Consider the following 20,815-nt stretch of genomic DNA (forward strand, 5'->3'; position numbering starts at 1 on the left):
TTATCCTTTTACTCTCAAGCGTACTTTGTGTCCGGGAGCCTGGTGCAGTTTCTGTGGCATTCTCATATTCACCATTACTCCAAATCTATATGGTTAGTGCAGTTATTTCCATCTTGAAGTAGACCAGGCTCAGTCAGGAGGGGCAAAAAGGCTTATCCCAAATCCCACCACCTGTGAGGGCCTAGGCAGACCTGCCCTGAGGTCTTCTGAATGGTCTTCCCCTTTTCACGGCTGCTCTGGCTCATTGCCAGCTCTGGTATTTGTACCATTTCAAGAACATCAATTTTTTGTTTTCTGTCTAAATGGAGTTCCTGCTTTTAATGGTTCAAAACTGGTCTCTTCAGAATGTTGAAAACAGTGACCCAATCACCTTTTGCAGGAGAAAGAAACCTGTAAAATAACTCATCTGGATAAAATGAGATCTGTGTTTGCCTCAGAGCTATTTATCTTGACCAAACAATCAATCCCAACTGTATCTGTGTTCTACAAATGCCCAAAGGAAAGCTCCCAAAACCAAGCAGACATCATAAAAAGAAAGGCTTCATGTAGTCTCATTGCAGATATCATAATTTGGCAGGCTGGCAGCTGGGTTTCAGGTGGCTCGAATGACAAAAACATGGAAGCAGCGTGGCTTGTCGTATTTACCTGTCTTGTCAGGAGGTATGCCAGTCGTGTCGACGTTCACAGAGGCAGACGTGGTGGGAGAGGGGGCTGAGGACTTCCCAGGGGGCAGGGTGAGGGGAAGATCAGGTGGAGGCTTAGGGGAAGAGACAGTTCCAGATGGCAGGGGCATATCAATGGCTGGGCTGGAAATGATGGGAGCTGAAGGCTGGGGAGAAGGTAGGGGAATCATCCCTGTTGGAGAGTGAGGGCTCTGGGTTACAAGTGGATGAGCTAGAGGCTCAGCAAAAGAGAAGGCACTAGAGATCTGGGACACAATGGTGGCCTGAGGAGCAATTGGGATGGCATTGCTGGAAGAAGAGAATGGTGGGCCGTGTGAATGACGAGCGAGACACACAACAGGATCTTGCAGGTCACTAAAGGCAAGAATCAGAGAGATGCATATGAGACACAAATGAGCTACAGAGGCTAAGCTCTTCTCGTGGCAACCATGTGACACCACCAAGGCGACACGGCTCCATTGTGAACTTTCCTTTGCAGACCCTCTGTGTACCTGCCACTGTTCTCCCGCCCCTGCCCACTTCCACCACCTTCTCCCCAGGAGAGGAATTAACCAGGAAGGATGCTCTTTTTCGAATTCACAGTTCTGCTTCACTTGTTCACTGCTACTCCCTGATTCTACACCTCATCACTTTTCAGTCAGTTGAGAAGAGCATGTACCACTGCCAGGTACTTCTTGGGAAGGGAGCTGTTGAATGCTCTGTAACCAAACTGGTGGTTTCCATATACTAGGAGTCTGTCTGTGGTGGACTTTTTAGATTTCACAAAATTTATTCTTAAAAAAAAAAAAAAAAAGGAATCACAGGCCCAAACTGTTTCAAACATACTTAACATTTTTCTAAAATTAGAATCAAATACCAAAATATAATTTTCTTTTAATATTCAAATCCACATTGACAAAACTGGCTCATCTTTTTAAGACAACTGATTTGACTTAGAAACTAAAGCATACTCATTTCAAAACTATGTGTGTTCATCCATAATAGATATACTAACTCACTAACTCTTGTGTCAACTCAGTATTAACACTGAGCTCAAAGGGGTAAGGAGTAAACTGAAAAGCAGCTCTAAATTAGTCAGTAACAATAAAATGTTCAATTTTTTCTTACACTTTTTACAATCAAAGTACATAATTCTGTTAATTACAATCTTCTGCATATTGATCAATAGAAAAATATGTAAAAATAATAATTATTGACTTGTACAGTAGAGTTTCTAATTTTAGGAAATTCTCATACTGGTCTTAGTAGTTCACAAATAAGCTTTTCCTTTCCAAGAAACTTCAAATTTAGGTCATTCACATGCATTGGTAACACTGGCTGGGAAAGGTAAATCACACAGCCATTTTTTTTCTTCAACTTACTGAATTTTGTTTCAAGAAAATCTTGAGTTGGAATTAACAATACACAATTTTGTGTGAAATTGATGAGCATAGAAATCTGCCAGAATCGATTTTATACTGCATAGCCTGCCAAAGTACTAACTAGCACACAGTACTTGATGAAGAAATGTTGCTGAATGAAAAAAAATGAATCAAGCTGGGGCCAAAGGGGTGGTCCCAGCTTATACATGAGCTACACCCTTAATGTTACTTTAGCCCAGTGGTTCCCAACCTTGGCTGTGCCTGAGAATTACCCAGAGGACCTTTTAAAAATTAGAGATTTCTGTGGCCTTCTTCTCAGTGTCTGATTTAGTTGGTCCTGAGGTGACTGGAAGTCTCCTCATTGGATCCTGATGCTTTCAGAAATTCCATCTCCCAAGCGGGGTTCAACCCTCCACCTTGATAGGGGTATATTAAGCTTAAAACTCAAGTACTTTTCACCTTTTATTACATAAAATGCTACATATCCTTAACTAAAGTTCTTTAGCTACTCCTAGGGGCCTAATGTTTCAATATATTTCAGAAATTTGGCCCACAAAGGGCAGACAGGCTACACTTAGCCTTTTATTCCCATATGAGAAGTTTTATATTGGAAAATGCATGTCCTTTTTAAAAAATACAATTTTTATCTGATTGTAGAAAAGTATACAAAATGCTGCAAAGAAAAAAACAAAAACAAACAAACAAAAAAAAAACAAGAAAATGACCATCCAGCAGGCAGGCCAATCACTGGGAACTCTTGTGAGCATTTTCATTCATTCAATTCCTGTTTTTTTCCATGTATATTTTTATACACTTTTGATCACACCATCCATGAATTTTGGGATCATCTACTATTTTGAAGAATCCATCTCCCTCCTTACCTCCACTGAGGCAGAGGTTAAGGTAGTGATTTGCAACTTCAGTTGCCCATTAGAACCACCAGGAAAGTTTTTAAAACTCTTAATCCCTAGGCTATGCCCCAGACTCATTTAACCAGAATTACTGAGGGTGGAGACTGGAAATCAAAATTTTAAAACATTTTTAATTTGAACTAATTGTAGGCTTACAGAGACACTGTAAAAATAACACAGAGATTCATACACTCCTCACCCAGCTTCCCCCAATGTTAACATCTAACATCTGTAGTTTAACCCAAATAGCTACCAAAATTTAGCATATGACAAAGGTGACATCTCAGATCACTGAGGAAAGGGTGGACTTTTTAATAAATGGTGCTGGGACCACTGGATAGACATTTGGAAAAGATTAAATTACACCCATGCCTCCCATCAAATAAGAATAAATTCCAAGTGGATCTAATGTAGAAAAAAATCATATAAGTACTAGAAAAACACAAAGATGAATTCCTCTATAACTAGGTGTAGGGAAAGGCTTTCTAATAATGCCTCCAAATCCACAAGCAATAAAATAAAAGATTGATAAAATTTAAGTACATTTAACATTTTTATTTGCATATCAAAAACATCATAAACAAAGTCAGAAGATAACTGACAAACTGGGAGAAAATATTTGCAACATATACCACAGACAAAGGTCTACTATCCATGATATATAAAATTCTCTTAAAAACTGATTAAATATCTAGTGGGAAAAATACATGAACATACAATTCACAGAAATGATACAAAAATGGCCCCAAATATATGAAAAAAATGTCCGAACAGTTTTAATAAGAGAAGTACAAATAACATTAAGATACTATTCCTCATATACCACACTGGAAAAATTTTTAAATATGAGGACATATTCAGCTGGTGAGGCTGGGAAGACAGAATATTTTTAACACTTCTCAGGTGATTCTAATGTGCAACCAAGATTGCAAATCATTGATTTAAGGCAACAGAAACTTCATACAAAAGAAAACTGCTTTTTTTCCTAAAATTGAAAACCCTTCTTCACCATCAAAATTTCAAAATTCCTTAGCCAACATGATGATTAAATTATTATTATTATGAAAAGGGTCAGCATATTTGCTACATACCACTGCAGTTTCTTTACCTCCTCCAGGGAGGAAGGGCAGGGGGTCCTGGCAGAACAGCAGCACTGTTCTGGAGGAGACAAAAGGAAAAGAATGAAAATGCAAGGTCAAGAACAAGGCAAGGGAGAAGCTCAGATCCTTCAAGTATTACGGTTCTCACACTGATGGCATTTTAAAGAACTTAAGTCTAAAACAGATGATAAAATAAATTGTATTCCATTATATTGAAATTATATATAAATAGTAAGTGCTTAAAATATTTATTGAATGAACAATATGGGGTTGTATGCAGTATCAATTGCTCTTCAGCAACTCCTAAGAGAAATTCCGAAGTAAATATATCCCAGCAGCAATCGATCAAGCACTCCAAATAGAACTCTCTATCTCAATAGGGTTGTTTTATTCTGATCTCCAAAACAGTATACTGAAACTTTACTGAGAAAGCAGGAAAAAGCACCTTTTAGAGCTTCCTAACAACTGCCCAACAACAAAAGACTCAGAACAGAAAGTTGTAACATATATAAATTTATTCATTATATTTTCGATTTGAAAAAGATTACATCAAAGTCATGTGAAAATGAACACAGCCATAAATATAGAGACAACTTACCCATCGGTCGAATCTTTACTGTTTGGAAAGCAACCATCACAGTACATATGTTCATTGTCTTATTCAATTTTATGGTGAATGTACAATTTACTGTGCTGTAAAGAGAAATATATATAACCAGAGCGTTACTCAACTGGAAACCTACCTACATATTTGTAGCTGTTTTTTCAAACAATGGGGAAGGGGGACATTGACACTGTTAACTTGCAATGTCACCCCAATAAGCTTGTAAACACCAACCTACCATGGGTGGAACTTTACCCCAAAGATTTCCTATGACAAAGCATTTAGAGAGGTTTATATTCACAGAGACTGCAAACCAGAGACCCTCTGACCATACACAGCTGCTGATTCGTTTTGCCCACCTGCATAATGAACATGCGGGGGTGGAAACCCGGTTACGAAGACAAGTATCCTGACACCTAGAGTCTGAGCGGTGGCTGCTTGCCTGGTATCTGGAGGCCGATGGGTTTTCAACATGAGAGCCCTTTGACATCCCAGCCTAGACAAATATCAAGGTCTCTTAAATCCAAAACCACTCTGGCAGTTCCATTTAGAGCATCAGATAACTAGGAATTTAAGACATTCTGTTTCTTTTTTCACTTTTGTCTTGGTTTCAGCTCAGTTCAGTCACTCAGTCGTGTCCGACTCTTTGCGACCCCATGAACTGCAGCATGCTGAACAAAATATTAATGTTGCAAATAATGAGAAGTGAAATAACTAAATACATATGGTGGGTAGGGATCCAATCTACAGCTTCATGGGAAACTTTGTCATTATTTGTACCAGTAAATCATTAGATGAGCAGAAATTGTTATTTTCTGAATGGAATGCTCAAGATTCAGGTGGTCAGACTACTGACCTAAAAGCTGTTCTCGTTGGCTTATGCAGCTAGGACAGCCAGTGAACATCATTTCAAATGATAATCTGTGCCACCTCATATAGCTGTCAGGCAATCTGTGATTCAACCTTGCATGCACTTTTCTTATTCTTTCTGATCTTTTCCTTCCTCCTCTCTCCTTTCCCCAAGCTCCATAATTTTTTCAAAATTGAAATGAGTGTCTCTTTTTTTAAATATATATTTTTATTTATTTATGTGGCTGTGCTGAGTCTTAGTTGTGGCATTCATAATCTTCGATCTTCGTTGTGTCATGTGGGATCTTTACAGGCAGCATGCAAACTTAGCTGTGGCACGTGGGATCTATTAGTTCTCTGACTAATTAGATTCCCAGGGATCTAATAGTTCCCTGACCAGGGATTGTACCCAGGCCCCCTGCACTGGGGGCACGTAGTCTTAGCTACTGGACCACCAGGGAAGCCCCTCACCAAGCTCCATATTATGTTCCTCCTTCTCTGTGTGGCCTTCACCCTGACTAGACCACTGGGAGCCATTCGTTGGTCCTATTGGTGGCCTGTGGGGCTAAGGGCGGTGATGAGCCTCAGCTTCAAAGAACCAGAGGTAAATGGTTCAACACCTCCCACACCCCTCTGAGCTTCATAAGGAAATGAGAAGATGGATGTGACTGTGATATGTGTTTGGAAGAATAAAAAATTATATATCCAAACTATCACTAATGTGTATTTATTCTAGAGGAATACCTTTGAATCTGTACCCTAAGACTCCTCATACTTTATTTCTCATAAGAAGAGAAATAATGATCTTTAATAAAAAAAGGTATGAAAAATGACTGACCTTTGGGACTCTGCTGTAGCACACTCTATAAAATAAGTCTGAAACAAAAGAAAAAATGTATTAATGTTAGTTTGACAATTGAAAATATCAGGCAAGATGACCCAGGATTTATCATAGCATCACAGAATCTTAGAATCACAACAACACCTAGGAATGATCTAATTCTCATTCCTACCAGATTAATGACATATGATCAAAGCTATTCAGGCTCTACTTGGATACCTCTAGTGTCAGGAAACTCTACCACACAAGGTAGCACATTCTCCTGAAGCCCTGGTTTTAAGAAACCTGGTTTTACTTAAAGGAAAATCTATGCCCGTGTAACATCCATCCATTGAGCCTAGTTTTTATTTTTGGAGCAACGGAACTTGCCCATTCATTCTTTTACACAGCAGATTTGGGGATAATTTGAATACCTATCTCCTCAGGAATACAGAACTCCATGCTCTCCCCCAAATAATAACAGTAATTATAAACAAGTACAGGATGTACTATGATTACCTCACTTAAGGTTTGAAGAGTTTTGTTGAGTTCTGATCGTCTGTTAATAAAATGAGAAATTGACATGAAGGAGATCATTGATGATGTTAAGTTCAAAACAAGTTAGAATTTTAGCAATTACATGAAGCATATGGTATTTATTGCTTGCAGTGTTCACTTTGAAGAAATAGTGGGTACAGTAAGACATTCCTATGTGGGAAAATTAATTAATATGACAAGGGAAACAAACCAGATAGATGCTATATCGGTTCCAGCCAATGACAAGATATAAATTATGGTTAAACAATCTCATTACTTATTAGGCTATTGCAAACCCCAGGCAGCTGCCTCTGGCAAAGGGCCAGAGGAAGTGCTGACCCAAGGCAAAATTTCTGAGACTGGCTAGTCACTCACCCTGGGGGCCCTCTGTCTCTGATTTTTCCTCCTTCTCTCCAACTGACACCCTCCTCTACCCTCCAGCACTCTCCAGCCATGGTCCCCACACTCCACAGCCTCAGACTACCCTGCCACTTTATTTTTCACCCCATAAACGTCCCAAGTTGCTGGCCTTTGGAGAGGTAGATCTGAGACTTGTTCTCCTCATGTGGCTACATTGGGAAAAAGCCCTCTCTTTGCTGCAAGTCTTGGCTTCTCAGTTTTTTAGCTTGTTGCACCCTGGGCAAAACGAATTTGGTTTAGTGAAGATCTTACATAATTCAGTAGCATCAAAGAGAACATCCTCATGGGGATATTAGTTGATAACAGGTTACTATGGTTAGTTTGCGAAGAACTCAAGGACCAATTCTTCATACCTCTGGGTCTGTCTCTATCCTATTCTTGGTTTCCAAAAGTAAAGATAGCTCAGGAAGTATCTTTCCAGAGTTGATGTCTTAGGTTTTAAATCAAATTGCAAGATTACTCACTTCAATTCCCTTAGAGACAGGATTCCAGTTAACGTGCCATTAGCCATAACTTGATTCTGTTAGAAGCACAACATCATTAAGAATATAACAATCACTGTTTTGTTTCATAACACTTTCTAACAAGAAGTTGTTCTTTACTTTTGTTGGGCACCTAAAGACCTACACCCCAAAGACTGTGACTCCTAACTACATGGAATATTGTCTAGCAAAAGAGTGAATACATATTGGCTGAGTCAGTCTTTGTTTTTATGTTTTCTTTAAAAAATATTCTGAATCAGCAAGTCTGACATGATAATTTCTATCTTTTGTTATTTCAAGAATTCCCCCAAAAGAACACTATTAAAGTTCTCTGTGTAAATGTAAAAAGGGACACTTGGTAGCAACCATCACTGCATTTCTAGCACCTAGCTCATTGCCTGGCACATAGTAGGTGCTCAGGAAATATTCACGGAATTAACAAACCACATTTGGCTGGGATCTTCTGAACCAATCTGGGCTTCTGAACCAGGTGGTTCAGATGGTAATGAATCTTCCTGCAATGTAGGAGACACAGGTTCGATCCCTGGGTGGGGAAGATCTCTTGGAGAGGAAATGGCAATCCACTCCAGTATTCTTGCCTGGGAAGTTCCATGGACAGAGGATCCTGGGGGGCTACCCTCCATGGGGTCCCACAGAGTGAGACAGGACTGAGTGACTAATACTTTCACTTTTCACTTTCCGAACCAATCTAGGTTATGGGAAGGCTAATATTACTTGTCTGAGTCCCAGATGGGAGTGAACAGGATCAGATTGAGACTATTTTTAGATTCAACGTATTTCCTATTGCTAGGAGTTTCTAATATAATTTAAAGTTCTGACTGGCAATAGAACTACATCATATAAACACTCATATTCAGCAGCAAACCCAGTGAAAACTAAAACATAATTTTTAACAAAACTCCATGATTATTATGAAATCAAGCCCTCTTGACAAAGCTAGTGTTTCAACAACACATACTTTATTTAAATTTGGCCATAAAAGTAAATATGCAAAATATCAGAAATAATTTGAACCTTAAATCTTTGAATATCTGAGAATTCACTTTTTAAATTGCAATTAAAAAAATCTTTAAAACCTACCTGGGTAATATTGCTTTCTTCATCATATTGAAACATGATCTCACCTCTAAAAAAGGCTAAAAATAAAATTTCAAAAAGAAATCTGAGACTTGCATCCTTAGAGTTTGAGGATTAATATGACACAGAAAAAGATCATCATATTACTTTATAACAAAGTCTTTGTTATTCACATTTACTCTCTTTTCTGTCAAAAAGTTATTCAATGATTATCAATCAGTACAATTTTCAGAAAATATCAACTCTACATTTTATGTGGCAATGCAGAAAAAGAAAAAGCTTATCTATTTGTCAAGAAATTTTATCCCTACCTGTTTCTCATCAAGACTGTTTTCTGTCAAGATGTTAACTAGGGGAACTGTGGCTCAAACGCTAAAAATATTTTTAAGCTGTTATAGTTGCAGTTATAGGAGATAGGGAAGGGAGAGAAAAAGTATTTCTCAGCAGTTAAGCTACCTTATGGAAGTCTCTTTATTCCTTGCCATTTGCAGTTTTTGTTGTTGTTGTTTTAAAATGCAGTTACCAAATGCACTATCTTTCCTAGGAACACAGTTGAGATTTTGCTTTGAAACCTGAATAGAATGCAGAGCAAATCCTTTCTTCAGTTGAACAACTTGTGACTTTCACCCCAGAAATGCCAGAAAACTCTGTTCTGGAAACACCTGCTTTGAGAAATACTGAACTCAATTTCAGAACTCAAAGCATTTCCTGCAGGGTATACTCAGAGGGGCTTTGGCTCCATGTGGAAACTAATAAAACAGAGACTCCTTAACAGAAGTACACTGTGTGCACTTCATAATCTACAGAGACAAAAAACTGGCCTCCTGAGCAGAAAGGCAAGGATATCATATAAACTACAGCAGGGCTCAACCAACTTTTCTGTAGAGATCAGAAAATAAATATTTGAAGTTTTTGTGGGTTATATGTTCTCTGTTGAAACTATACAACTTTGTGGTTATAGTGTAAGAGCAGCCATAGTCAGTATATAAATGAATGGCATGGCTGTATTCCAATGAAACTTTATTTACAAAAACATGTGACAGGCTATTATTTGAACTATGTGCAGTAGTTTGCCAACTCCTGAGCTAGAGGGTGGAAGACCTCCCAATCTCATCTTTCACTGCACTCCAAAATATAACTGATTCCCATAGCCAAGGACTCAGCAGTCCACTTCCACTTGGCTGACAATGCCATCAGACCAGCGAACATGATTTACCTTTTCCAGCCACCTTTCTACTGAGAATCCCAAACTCTGCATATTGATACTGAAATTTAAATTAATATACTACATAATTATTAAAATCAAAGATAATCAACTGCTGTTGTTTAGTGGCTCAGTCATGTCTGAATTTTGCGACCCCCATGGACTAGCCCACCAGACTCCTCTGTCCACGGGATTTCCCAGGCAAGAATATTGGAACAAGTTGCCATTTCCTTCTTCAAGGGATCTTTCTGACCCAGGGATCGAACTCACATCTCCTGCATTGGCAGGCTGATTCTTCACCACTGAGCCACCAGGGAAGCCCAAAGAGAATTTATAAATGCATAGAACTGCTTGTCCATTTTTGCTAAAATCTTAGCTTTTAAAAACTTATTTAGCAACTGTATGTGTGCTGACACACAATTTTTCTCCCTTGCCTCTCCATTCTCCAAGTTCATCCTTCAGTCTTATTCAGCACATGTTCAGTTTCATGAATGTGCTGGGTGTACAATGATAGCAGAACAGCCAGGAAGCCACTACCTTTTGACCTTCAGCCTGACTCTACCTGGTCAGATCCCAGTTTTCTTACCAGCCTCCATTTCCCTTAATAAATCCAGATTGGAATCTGTAAGAAGTGAAGGTTTCTGGCAGGATATTGTGGAATTTCTGGTGCCAAATGAGTTGCTCCCCTGAAAAGGTTGTTTTCACCAGACACTAAAACAAATGGTCAATTCAGTAGCTTAACTGGGGAAAACATTACTCCAACCAGCTTCCCGGCATCTGTTATTCAAGATGACCAGAGTTTTTTTTGTTTTTTTTTTTTTACTAAATGTTCAACTTTGAAACAGTTATCAAACAGCATGTAGACATAACATTAAGCTAGACATTAGTCACCAGTCCAAAACATAAATGAAGCATGAAAATAATGAAATGATGGAGTATCCAGTGAAGAGAGGGGTACGAGGGGAGGGAGGTGAGAAGAAGCAGAGAAGAGAGTTACACAATATATGAAAGTGAAATGTATCCAACACTTTTTTTTTCTTTAATCAAAGTCAGCTAATATTTTCCTGCTATATTCAACCTGGAGAATACTACTAGCAGAAAGCTCATGTAAGTAAACCTTACATTCACACAAATATAAAGTGTTTGTGGAACATTCTTTCAATGGAAAGTCTGCTTGTTTTCTCAACCATCCAACCTTAACTTATGTTACCTGAAACTGTTTCCTATGTTTTCCTATAATTATTGGCTTTTTTATATCATTGGAGCCACACTAAAACTTTTAACATTATAAAATATTCTGTTACCTTCCTCTTCACTCTTCCCATGATCCAGTTCTGACCTGTCACACCATGTTTTTCTGTTTTTCACATCTGCTTTCATTGATTTTAATAAGGAAGGGAGGCCATAGAGCCAAACCAACGTGAGAAAAGTGGTTGCTTCACTCCTTCTGGCCCATGGCAGAAGGGAAAATATTCCCATTTCAAAAATAGCATGTTCTCAAGAGGTTTCCATCTTAATTTTTAAAAACAGTGGACAGTCTTAGTTAGTGATGGCAAAATACACTATGGGCACTCCTGGAATTAGCATCCAATTAAACTAGATGTACGTGAGATTTTCAACATTCTAGTAGAGCATTTTATTTTTAGCAAAAGATAACATCCTGTTTCTAAGTTATAATACTGAAGGTCCTATGGAAAAGCTTAAGGACTTTATATATAAGAAATGGCTTTTAATAATTAAATCCATTATTAATTATGTTCATGAGTCAACTCTAAGGATATTAGCTATGGTGAAAAATATTTGCTGCAGAGTTTCATTAAAGGAGTTAATCCATTATCTCACTTTCAATCATATCTAAAATTTGCTTTGGTTTTCATTTGAGACTCTGGGTAGCCAGGTGTGATGAAAAGAGATAAATCAGAGGGTCCCACATCATACACTTCACAGCAGGAAAACAAACCGTTTCTCTGTGGAGCTTATTTATTTGGTCATGTGTAGTGTACACAAGAACTAACCTGAGTCATTGCAAATAGATGACAAATTGCAGATATTTCTCTGGGGCTTGACACCTGCAAAGAAAACACAACCCAGCAGGTTAAACATTTAATTGTTGCAATTAAATACAACATTAAGAGAATTCACAAATTCAGGCATTGAACATGTACCCAAAATACTATATGTTGGATATAATTGGCTATGATTAATTCCACAAAGACTAAAGGAATGCGTTTTCATTTCTTAGTAGTTAAGCTATGGAAGTGGACTCACACCATTCTTTATCTGATTCAGTATCTGATCCCCTACTCCTCCCGAAAATTTCTTTGTCCCATTCCCAATTAATCCTGCCCAATTATTAATCATTCCCAATTATTTTTTCCCCAATAAAGAAGGAATAGCATGAATACAACTGAGTATAGAGACTTTAAGTGAAACAGCCCTTCCTTACTCATAGATTCTCTTTCCTTTCCTGAGAGTCCATGAACACTCTAATGCTGGTCTTAGCTCCTTATGTAAACATATGTATGAAATAACATCAATGTGTTTCACATGGGCAAAACCTGTAAAAGTAAAGAAATATTGGCTGAACATCTCCCACCTTCTATAGGCTTTGGGAGGTTCCAGATACAGACCCTGCCCTCAAGGAGCTTACAATCTAGTGAGGGATACTGGCCAGTAAATAACAAGTAATAAGTTCAGCTGCTCAGTCTGTCTGACTCTTTGCAACCTCAATGGACCGCAGCACACCAGGCTTCCCTGTCCATCACCAACTCTTGGAGCTTGCTCAAACTCAAGTCCATCAAGTCGGTGATGCCATCCAACCATCTCATCCTCTGTTGTCCCCTTCTCCTCCCACCTTCAATCTTTCCCAGCATCAGGGTCTTTTCCAATGAGTCAGTTCTTCACATCTGGGGGCCAAAGTAATGGAGTTTCAGTTTCAACATCAGTCTTTCCAATGAATATTCAGGACTGATTTCCTTTAGGATGGACTGGTTTGATCTCCTTGCAGTCCAAGGGACACTCAAATCTTCGCCAACACCACAGTTCAAAAATATCAATTATTTGGAGCTCAGCTTTCATTATACTCCAATTCTCACATCCACGCATGACTTCTGGAAAAACCAGAGCTTTGACTAGATGGACCTTTGTCAGCTAAGTAATGTCTTTACTTTTTAAGTTGCTGTCTAGGTTGGTCATAGCTTTTCTTCCAATGAGCAAGTGTCTTTTAATTTCGTGGCTGCAGTCACCATCTACAGTGATTTTGGAGCCCAAGAAAATGAAGTCTGCCACTGTTTCTACTGTTTCCCCATCTATTTGCCATGAAGTGATGGGACCGGATGCCATGAGCTTCGTTTTCTGAATGTTGAGTTTTAAGCCAGCTTTTTCACTCTCCTCTTTCTCTTCATCAAGAGGCTCTTTAGTTCTTCACTTCATAAGGGTGGTGTCATCTGCGTATCTGAGGTTATTGATATTTCTCCTAGCAATCTTGGTTCCAGCTTGTGCTTCATCCAGCACGGCATTCCACATGATGTTATAAAGTTACAGTGAAGGCAAAATGGAGTGATGGACAGTACAACAGATGACATAGGCATACAAAGGAGGTAGAGATGAGTGGGAGGAGAAATAAGCCATGTTAGAACAAAAAACTTCACAAATATTAACCTAAGAAATACCTTCTCCTTTGGTGAAAGGAGAGGTACATGTTTTCTTTTATTTGAAAAGAGCTCAAAATTTACTCCACTGAGAATCTTTTCTTCATTAATTTCACCCTTTTGGTGAAGAGTTGACTCATTGGAAAAGACTCTGATGCTGGGAGGGACTGGGGGCAGCAGGAGAAGGGGACGACCGAGGATGAGATGGCTGGATGGCATCACGGACTCGATGGACGTGAGTCTGAGTGAACTCCGGGAGATGGTGATGGACAGGGAGGCCTGGGGTGCTGCGATTCATGGGGTTGCAAAGAGTCGGACATGACTGAGTGACTGAACTGACTTTGGCGAATTATCAAAAATCTATAACAAAAGTGAGGGACAAATGTTGATTGTGTATTAGCAGACTGCCGAGAGGAAAAGGTTGTCATATTAAGAAATATTTTGCTGTCCATATTTTGCTGTCCTTGTTAGGTCTGGTTTGGTCAGAATTATGTATGCAATGTCTGGTTGCTATTTTATTTCTACTGCACTTTATGAGTGCTTAATTCTTTCCCAAGAGAACTAGTTTGGATATAAACTAAAATTATAATTTGAGTTAGTACGTGTGATGTGGTTCCTGCCAGAATGATTTAGTTGACATTTGGTGTGTAGGCATCATGTTTCAGCTAAGGGTTTTGATTCTGTGAGCAAACAATTTAGATGGTGAAAGGTACCTGACATGTAGATTTCTATACTGGTCCAGCAATGTTACCCACACCAAAATAGAAAGATTTCACTTAAAATTTACTTACTTATGGATATAACTCATTGAAAACATATACTACGCAAATACTACAGAATATACAGATGGTGGGTTATAATGGTTTATATGTTCTTTACAACCATTGGTCTATTGCTCACTAAGCTTTTCATTCTATCATCTCTCCTATTTCTCTGAATTTTTAGTAGTACCTTCATTTCCAGTGATATATGTCTTCTGCTATTCATTCATACTGAGAATTTTCTTTCCAATTGCTAGGGCTGTTATCCATAACTTCCCCCAAGGATATGGCCACAGGTCAGCATTTAAATCATGAGTGAGAAAACTTTCGCTGTAATGGGTTAAATAGTAAATATTTGGGGCTTTGTGTGTCTAAAATATTTTTTGTCTCTGTTGCAGCGACTTCACTATTCATTGTGGCAGGAAAGTAGCCACAGACAATGTATATAAACAAATGTGAATGGTGGTGTTCCAATAAAACTTTATTTACAAACATACATGGTGGGTCATATTTGGCCCACAGGCCATAGTTTGCCAAAACCTGCTTTGAATCAATTGGAAGCCTTTGTTAAGCAAATCATGAATCCTTAATCTTATAATAGATACTTAAAAGTACATCTCTTTTTGGATTTAAATAATTTTTGAGGTTCACTCCTCTAAGAATCTTCCCTTCATAAACTACATACCACTGATAATCATTAGCAGCAGTCCTTCTATCTCCCATGCCTCTTAACTATGTCAGAAACACTTGTGTAATCATTGCCTTTTTTCGCTCATATGTTCATATAGTTATCTGTTTGTTTCTCTTGTCTCTCCCCATAGACTAGGAGATTCTAGAGAGTGGGAATTGTGTCTAATTATTTATACCCTGGTGGCTCAGACAGTAAAGAATCCTCCTGCAATGCGGGAGACCTGGGTTTGATCCCTGGGTTGGGAAGATCCCCTGGAGGAGGGCATGGCAACCCACTCCAGTATTCTTGCCTGGAGAATTCCATGGACAGAGGAGCCTGGCAGGCTATAGTCTATGGGGTCGCAAAGAGCTGGACACAACTGAGCAGCTAAGTACAGCACACAACACAGTACATTACTATATAACCCCAAACACTTAGTACAATTTAAGGTACCCAGTGCATAAACATCTATTCATTATGAACAGATTTCATTTTTATAGAAAGCCCAGAGATAAATCCACACACATATGGACACCTTATCTTTGACAAAGGAGGCAAGAATATACAATGGAGTAAAGACAATCTCTTTAACAACTGGTGCTGGGAAAACTGGTCAACCACTTGTAAAAGAATGAAACTAGATCACTTTCTAACACCGCACACAAAAATAAACTCAAAATGGATTAAAGATCTAAATGTAAGATCAGAAACTATAAAACTCCTAGAGGAGAACATAGGCAAAACACTCTCAGACATAAATCACAGCAGGATCCTCTATGATCCACCTCCCAGAATTCTGGAAATAAAAGCAAAAATAAACAAGTGGGATCTAATTAAAATTAAAAGCTTCTGCACAACAAAGGAAAATATAAGCAAGGTGAAAAGACAGCCATCTGAATGGGAGAAAATAATAGCAAATGAAGCAACTGACAAACAACTAATCTCAAAAATATACAAGCAACTTATGCAGCTCAATTCCAGAAAAATAAACGACCCAATCAAAAAATGGGCCAAAGAACTAAATAGACATTTCTCCAAAGAAGACATACGGATGGCTAACAAACACATGAAAAGATGCTCAACATCACTCATTATCAGAGAAATGCAAATCAAAACCACAATGAGGTACCACTTCACACCAGTCAGAATGGCTGCGATCCAAAAATCTGCAAGCAATAAATGCTGGAGAGGGTGTGGAGAAAAGGGAACCCTCCTACACTGTTGGTGGGAATGCAAACTAGTACAGCCACTATGGAGAACAGTGTGGAGATTCCTTAAAAAATTGCAAATAGAACTACCTTATGACCCAGCAATCCCACTTCTGGGCATACACACCGAGGAAACCAGAACTGAAAGAGACACGTGTACCCCAATGTTCATCGCAGCACTGTTTATAATAGCCAGGACATGGAAACAACCTAGATGTCCATCAGCAGATGAATGGATAAGAAAGCAGTGGTACATATACACAATGGAGTATTACTCAGCCGTTAAAAAGAATTCATTTGAATCAGTTCTGATGAGATGGATGAAACTGGAGCCGATTATACAGAGTGAAGTAAGCCAGAAAGAAAAACACCAATACAGTATACTAACACATATATATGGAATTTAGAAAGATGGCAATGACAACCCTGTATGCAAGACAGGAGAAAGGACACAGATGTGTATAACGGACTTTTGGACTCAGAGGGAGAGGGAGAGGGTGGGATGATTTGGGAGAATGACATTCTAACATGTATACTATCATGTAAGAATTGAATCGCCAGTCTATGTCTGACGCAGGATGCAGCATGCTTGGGGCTGGTGCATGGGGATGACCCAGAGAGATGTTATGGGGAGGGAGGTGGGAGGGGGGTTCATGTTTGGGAACGCATGTAAGAATTAAAGATTTTAAAATTTAAATAATAAAAAACTAAAAAAAAAATAAAAGACAGGGAAAAGGTAAAAGAAAATATAAACACCCACCACTATTTGTTTAACTTTAGGTATAAAAAAAGAAAGTCTAGATATTGATAATAAGTCGTACCTGATGCATTGAAGGTTTTTACTATAGTGATTTTAGTTTTTTCTGCAAAGAAACAATTTAAACATTAGAGAAGAATTGTTACTTATTTTTTAAAAACAATTTGCCATAAGTATCATTTCAGTGAACTGCTAAGAAAATCATACTGTTGACACCTTCAAGACACTATGGGTCATCTCAGTAGCAGGATGAATGAGCTTTACGTACTCAGATCATTGGCAGAGGGTGGGTCTGGATTTGGACTGCTGTTTCCCCAGTTGGATCACATCTGTTACACACCTCACTGCTTGCATAATCCTACCACAGTTTCTATGTGCTGCTGCTAGACAAATTAATGTGGACTTACACGTCAGATGTGCAGAATTAAGTCATTATAAGGATCTTCATTCAGGTGATAGGTTGTAAAGAGAGGGCAATTCAGAATGAACATTAATGTAAACACTAAATACAAGATCGAAAATATTGCTATGATACTCTAATATCATGAAGTATCCTGCTATTTTCTTAAGAAATTAATAAAATAATAATGTAATATTACTGACATAAAATTATCCTCAGAGAGGTAGAGAATATCCAACTACAGTCATACAATAAGCTCATAGCAGAACCAGGAGAGAACTGTTCAAAGTCTTGATTCATAGGCAAATATTAACATACTCTGAGGAAGCAAACCTTAGAAATACCTTCCCAACACACTCTGGGGACAGAGCCATGGCTTGGTTTCCAGTGAAGAGAGAATCAGGCTCATAAATGCTTACTGTAAGGATGATGTAAGAGACTGTGTTCAGGGCACAGATTTGCTAAGAAGGTCTGTCTCCTAGGGTTAGTGGCAAGTTCTGCAGAAAACATCAAGGTCAAATCTTAGAGGAGCACTTAATGATGATGGTATTCTGAGTTTCAGAAACCTCATTTCTATATGTTATTGATGAGTTTCTGTTTCAGTATGTGAAAGAGCCATGGGCAATGATTGGTGGTAATCATAAAGACTGACAGCATTTTGCATTAAGAATCATTTAAATATATTGCTTGTTCCAATACATTCTTTTCCAGAGTAAATAAAACACAACTGTGAAATGAACTCCTGGTTCTAGTGAAAAAAGAAAGTGGTTTTAGGGAAGAAAGTTCTTCAGCCTCACAAAAAATGCAAAATGGAACCTATGGAATTGAGAGGAAGATATAATAATATGACATAGTCTCAGCTCTGGGCAAAAGTACAGTTACACAGACATTCTCATCCATTGCTGGCAGGAATGTTGTTGGGTACAACTTTTCTAGAAGGTAATTCCGTAGTAGGTGTGAAGGGCCTTAAAATATTCATAATGCTGACCTAAATAAGTCCAATCCTTGAAGCACATTCTACAGAAATTAGGGAGGAATGCAAAGATATTGGCACAAGGATGTTCACTGCAACAATTTCTATTTGAAAATCAAAAACAAATTTAATGTTCACATATGGTACAAGATGGAATACTATCAACTCACTAATAGTTACAGATGCTGAACAGGGGCTCTGACAATCTAGAAGGGTGAGATGGAGAGGGAGATGGGAGGGAGGTTCAGGAGGGAGGGGACATGGGTGTACCTATGGCTGATGCGTCCTGATGTCTGACAGAAAACCACAAAATTCTGTAAAGCAATTATCCTTCAATTAAAAAAATAAATGAAGTGGCAAAAATAAATAAATAAAATCAACTGAAGCAAAAAAGTAGTAATGGATGCTGGAAAATACTTATAGCTTAGTATGAAGTCAAAAGGGCAAGATATAAAAATTTATGTAAACTATGACAATTTTGTTATACACTTATACATACTATATATGTATATGATAGTGAATGGAAACATACCAAATTATTATCAGTAATAGCCTTAGGAAAGTAATATTAAAATGATTATAACTTTCCTCTTTGCATTTTTCTATATTCCTCATTTTTATGAGTTAAGATGAATTACTACTATAATCAGAAAAATAATAAATGTTATTTTAAATGGAATGCTATTGCTGTAAGAGTTTGGAAGCTCAGAAGTGTGGTGACACCAGAACTATATAGTTCGGGGTCAAAGTAAAATGAGTAATAAGTCAACAGTTGGAGTCATAGGAAATGGGCCAGGAGATAACTTTTACTAACCCAGAGGAACACAGTGAGAAACTCAAGAAGCCACAGAATACAAGTTATTATACTCAGAAATAACTTGACGTTACCTGTTTTGTTCAAAGTAGATAACACACTTGAAGTAGCATCTGAAATAAAGTAATAAAAAATTAGCACAATTTATTGGCATGATTAACAAATACATGCATCTTCATAGGTTCCTTAAACATTTCACTTTCCTTCAAATCCTGGAGAAGTTAAGAGAGTTTTGCAAAAGCCAATTGGCACTAGCAAATGTATTTGCTGCCCACCCCCTTACCATACTATCACTCCCCAACTCCCACAGACAATGCCTGAGAAGCATTCATTTAAAAATGTGTTTCCTGAACACATGTTATGTGCCTAAAACATAACACTCCTATAATTATTAGATTTAAATAAACTCATTCATGTTGCTTAACATTTTGTCCCCTTTTTTCTCTATCATAATGAAAGTCCCTAAGGAATACAGTTAGTATCCCTTCTACAGTTAGTACTAACTTTAATACATAGCCTTGGAGATGCTTAATGCATTTGTACCTAATGGTATACTCTTTTAAAGCAATCTTTAAGGAATTCTAATTTAAGTTCGAGATCTTGAACATGGTATTCAACCAACTTTTAAGGTAATCTCATTTTCACCTTGTTTTACTTTAAATCTACCCTATTGGTATTTCTTTAAATGAAAATCCTTCTAGAATTTATTATTCTGGATGAAACTTTAAGGGGGAAAAAAAGGTATGTATTATATTATCACACTTTTAAAAAAACCCACATAAATGGGATCTAAAAACTACTGCCAAAGTAATTTTGAAGATGTTCTTTCACTGTAAAAAAGTAATTGCACATAAAAATGATAATGTCTGGCCCTTTCCACTGGACCAAATGTGAATTTAAGAGTTTTGATCAGCATGCATTGCATCTCTAATTGGTTAGCTCCTTAACCACCAACCACATGGTGAGATTTCATCTTAACTAAGAGATTGTGAAAAGTGTTGGGTTTTGACTGCACTAAGATGGAAACTGTCTACCCACAGTGGAAGGGAACAAAGTGTGCCGCCTTGCCCACCTCCCTCGAAAACAGCCCAATTCTTTGCTCTTTTCCTGAAGCCAGAGTGTTGGTGTTTTTTGTTTGTTTGTTTTTTTTGGTATTTGATACTACTTAAAAATTGATAAAAATCATCTGTAAAAGGCTGTCTTTGAACACTCTGTGCCTCCAAATCCAGGCTGAATCATATTAAAGTCACTGGATGTGTTTTTCCCATTTAAACAATCTGTCCTGTACAGTATGTTGGCATGGTTCCGGAAAGTAAGGAAGGCTCTCAAAATGTGATCAATAGTTCTTTCCTTTCAGAGAATAGTTGGAGTGGCAGACACTGTTCTCCCTCCACAATAAACCAGAAAGTCTAGGTTGAGGGTCTGGGGGATTTTTTTGTGTTAGTGTTTGTTATTTGAATAAGGAAACTTTCAACATCATTCATTACACATTCATTCATTATATTAAGGGTTC

The 20,815-nt window shown here is 38.0% G+C and overlaps 1 protein-coding gene across 8 annotated transcripts in view; it reads right to left on the minus strand.

Annotated features, from left to right (window-relative positions):
- Window positions 1-20,815, minus strand: part of ADGRG2 (adhesion G protein-coupled receptor G2) — a 134,721-nt gene that overhangs the window by 25,841 nt on the left and 88,065 nt on the right. For 7 of the 8 annotated variants that reach the window (XM_070289852.1, XM_070289853.1, XM_070289854.1 and 4 more), the window contains 10 exons: window positions 19,377-19,415; window positions 17,180-17,221; window positions 12,085-12,138; window positions 8,869-8,924; window positions 7,750-7,805; window positions 6,848-6,887; window positions 6,347-6,384; window positions 4,654-4,748; window positions 4,047-4,113; window positions 646-1,037 (listed from right to left, as the gene is read on the minus strand). In XM_070289852.1, the coding sequence (XP_070145953.1) occupies window positions 646-1,037; window positions 4,047-4,113; window positions 4,654-4,748; window positions 6,347-6,384; window positions 6,848-6,887; window positions 7,750-7,805; window positions 8,869-8,924; window positions 12,085-12,138; window positions 17,180-17,221; window positions 19,377-19,415 (879 nt within the window). The remainder of the gene's footprint in view (window positions 1-645; window positions 1,038-4,046; window positions 4,114-4,653; window positions 4,749-6,346; window positions 6,385-6,847; window positions 6,888-7,749; window positions 7,806-8,868; window positions 8,925-12,084; window positions 12,139-17,179; window positions 17,222-19,376; window positions 19,416-20,815) is intronic. The other variant, XM_070289855.1, reaches the window with a different exon arrangement.

Source organism: Ovis canadensis, chromosome X, assembly GCF_042477335.2.
Source record: "Ovis canadensis isolate MfBH-ARS-UI-01 breed Bighorn chromosome X, ARS-UI_OviCan_v2, whole genome shotgun sequence".
Taxonomy (NCBI): domain Eukaryota; kingdom Metazoa; phylum Chordata; class Mammalia; order Artiodactyla; family Bovidae; genus Ovis; species Ovis canadensis.